This window comes from Dicentrarchus labrax, unplaced genomic scaffold (genome assembly GCF_905237075.1).
Source record: "Dicentrarchus labrax unplaced genomic scaffold, dlabrax2021, whole genome shotgun sequence".
In the NCBI taxonomy this organism is placed as follows: domain Eukaryota; kingdom Metazoa; phylum Chordata; class Actinopteri; family Moronidae; genus Dicentrarchus; species Dicentrarchus labrax.
In genome coordinates this window covers 7,252,541-7,255,945 of record NW_026136719.1, presented here as the reverse complement: position 1 = coordinate 7,255,945, position 3,405 = coordinate 7,252,541, and the positions used below count along the sequence as shown (strand labels likewise).

Here is a 3,405-nt window from a genome sequence, read left to right as displayed (position 1 = left end):
ATGCAAGAAAAACAAAAACACTCATAAATACGGACATAAAATCCTTTCTAAACCATATTAGTTATGAAATGGTACAGTTGCTGGACCCAGTGGTGAGAATACACAATATGCATAATCTCAGACTGATATTTCTTTTCTTTTCTTAAGTTGACACTTTAATATCACTCAAGATGAGAGAACAAAATCTACTTCCAAAATTCAGAACCGAACTGACAAATGACACTGAACGAACTATTAATTCTCTAAAATACAGCAAAACCAACTCCAATGGATGAAGTTTGGCGTCTCTAAGACGCTGCAAGCAGGATATCGAATAGCAGAGTATTTAGAGTAACTTGGCAGGTGAGGCAAATGAGAATGATCAGTTAAAGCAAACTATTTTTCATCAGTCTGAATGTTGGGGACCCAGGACAGCCCCAGATTCAGCACCCTGGACAGCAATCATGACAAAAAGACAATAAATACAACTAAAACATGCAATATGTCAGTGATAAATAAGTGCCATTGTAAAAAAAAAAAGACCTGTTATTGCCCCCCTGACATGCACCCAACAACTAGGGTGCACTATTATTATTATAATTAATGGAAATTGTTAAACTCCCCTCTCTGTTTTTGATTTGTTTTGTGCATAACTGTTGCAGTGCTGCTTTGGCCCCATTTACACTAGTCATTTTAAGTGTCTTGTATCCAGCTAAAATCCAGATGAGGTCTAAGACTTTCTTTTTTAACCCATTTGTGCCCAGATTTTTTTCAGAGTTGTAAGGCATATCATTTTATCAGTTGAGTCCCTCTGAATCATATTATGTATTTATTTTTTCCATTTTGTACTTTGTTTTGAAGAAAATAGCATTTTTATGACTGGCAACAATTGTTGCCAGTAGTCACACAGCTTGTCACTAGGTCAAATGTCACCTAATAATAATAGAGAAATAATAATAATAAGATAGTAATAACAAAATAATAATAAAGTCATATTAAATAATAACAAAAAGGTGGAGCCTCAGGTTCCCCCTGTATAAAATTCAAAACAACAAACAATCTGAACTGGTTTCTTTATTCTCAATTTTTTTATACTCAAAACCTCAACAAACAGTTTTTTCTTAGAACCTCTAAAAACTATATATATATATATATATAACATATTTCTTCCCATACATTCCATCATCTTTCATGCATGTTCTACTCAGTGTGGTACTTCTTGAAGCACTCCACATGTAGTGGCACATCACACTTTCCACACGCAAATGATGTGCGTCCGCCACAGTTCTTGCATCGCTTGTACCTGCTACCAGTGTTGCAGAGCCAGTGGTTCAAACTATCAAACCTGGTGGCATCAGTTATCGCCACCGCCATTGAAGACCTTCTGCCCTGCCTACTTGGCTTTGTTCCATGGCGTAGAAGGAGGGTCAGGCCTACCAGCCTCTGGAAGGAGAGGAGATCCTTCTGCCCGCTTTTCCAGGACCTAAATGAATGACAAAGCAAGCATGATAGATGCATGAATGTGCCATGTTTATGTTTGCATATGATGCTATTGATGAATCATCACACAGGCCTTGAATACCTGTGAATTTATTTAGCTAGGATGAGTATTCTAAGAGGACTAAAATGAGCCATTGTACATCATTCTACAATTTTAAATAAGCAAATTAGGAGCAATCCTGCAGAATGTGTTTTCGTTTAGTTAGCGACACGCTATGTGCCCACTGGCAACTTTTGTTGCCACTCACAGAAATAAGCCCATGAACAAAAAAATATTTATCCTAGGTACAATTTTTGGGGGGAGGGTTACTCTAGAGACTTGAATGATTAAATAATTATAAATATGTTTGGGGGGAAAATCATAAGAAATTTATGAAAATTACCTCTTTCCAGGACGATTTGCAACAGCCATGTCTTCAGCCGGAAGGAGCAGGAAGCAGATGATGTCATGCGATAGGAAGCACTTGGAAACGACTTTTTAAAAATCAAAACCTTTGTCTAAGTTGTCTACTAGCATATAAGTGGAAAAAGTTGCATTAGTACCTTTGAGATTTTTTATTGTGAGTTGAAAATGACAGTGATACACTTTGGCAACAATTGTTGCCAGTGGGGCCAAATGGGATAAGCATCTCCGTTAAGCAAATCACAAATCTTAAAATGTTTTCAACTAATCCATCTCGGAATGCTGTATATGCAAGTCAGGGTCAGCTCTATTCTAGTCCAGAGGGAGGTGTTAAGCACCTGAAACGGTTCATATCATAAAAGTCACATAATATCACAAGCATTATCTCATGAAGTTGTTGAACTGTTCAGAACTCAGATAAATGCTGCAACAGCTTGATGTGTCTTATGTAGGATCATGTGCTGACATCTGATTTCAGTGTAATTCCAGGTAAAGTGTGGTTGCCATTATGGGGGCATTGAGTAGGAGTAGGAGTAGGAGCCTGTTTCCTTGGAAATTAAGTGCTTTTTACCAAAGTACACCCCCAACAGTTTATCTGTGCTCAGTGGGGCACAAAAACCTGCAAACAGATATGGCTGCTGTGTAAATTTAACCTTTTTAGGGCTTATGTACCAAAAATATCCCATCAGTTTCAAATATTATCATATAACTATAGGGCAGTTTAACCATTTGATTATGTTTTAATGGTGTCAATTGACAACCTGGACTTAAACCTGCTACAATCCTGCTACTCTTTCCTACATCTAGTCCAACACCAGCTGATCCTCACTAACTAACACCAGCAGCTAATACTCCCTTGGCGTGCTAACAAGCACCCCTATCACTCCTTCCTTGTAAACCCCTGAAGCCCCCGCCCATTAGTGGTGACCCTACCGACAGAGCTCCCAGTGTTTTGAAGGACAGGAGGCATAGGCCAGAGCCTCCCAGACCAAAGCCTGGATTAGTTACTAATCCTTAGAGGTATTTCTCTCTCCCTTGCCACCCCCTGCTTTTCAGGAATCTGCTTGCTGCATGACTTAAATTTTCAAGGGAAGGGAATTGAACAGAGCGATGTGGGAGTCTGCAGAGGAAAGGATAGGAGTCAGAACCAGTTAATGAAAGTATTAGAGAAGCAGAGACAAAATGAATGGTGTAAAATCTGGCTTGTGGCATTCTATTTAGGATGTTATAGAAATGCCTGAACTCTTCCTCCTTACTAATTTTGCTGAACTCTTCCCTAGGCGAATAATTTCACTGTTCTGACATTTTTATGTCAGGATTAGGATTATGTGTTTTCATGCAATTGTATAAAAAGCTTCTATTTTAAACAGAAAATATCTATGTTCTGAACTCACAGCTTGGGTGTTGTTGAAGTGGTCCTGACTGACTGTGGTGCCTGTTACGATCTGTGATTCATCTCACATTCAGCATTCCCAGTCATCAACGGCATACACGTTTATGTTTAATAGAACTACTTTACCCTG

General features: G+C 38.6%; 1 protein-coding gene across 1 annotated transcript; it reads right to left on the bottom strand.

The window, feature by feature from the left end:
- Positions 1 to 1,147: 1,147 nt before the first annotated feature.
- Positions 1,148 to 2,098, bottom strand: LOC127351698 (piggyBac transposable element-derived protein 3-like). Its single transcript, XM_051379503.1, has 2 exons — positions 1,863 to 2,098; positions 1,148 to 1,462 (listed from the first exon to the last, which is right to left on the bottom strand). The coding sequence occupies exons 1-2, from the start codon at positions 1,889 to 1,891 to the stop codon at positions 1,180 to 1,182; spliced, it is 312 nt and encodes a 103-aa protein (XP_051235463.1). The 5' UTR covers positions 1,892 to 2,098; the 3' UTR covers positions 1,148 to 1,179.
- Positions 2,099 to 3,405: the final 1,307 nt, after the last annotated feature.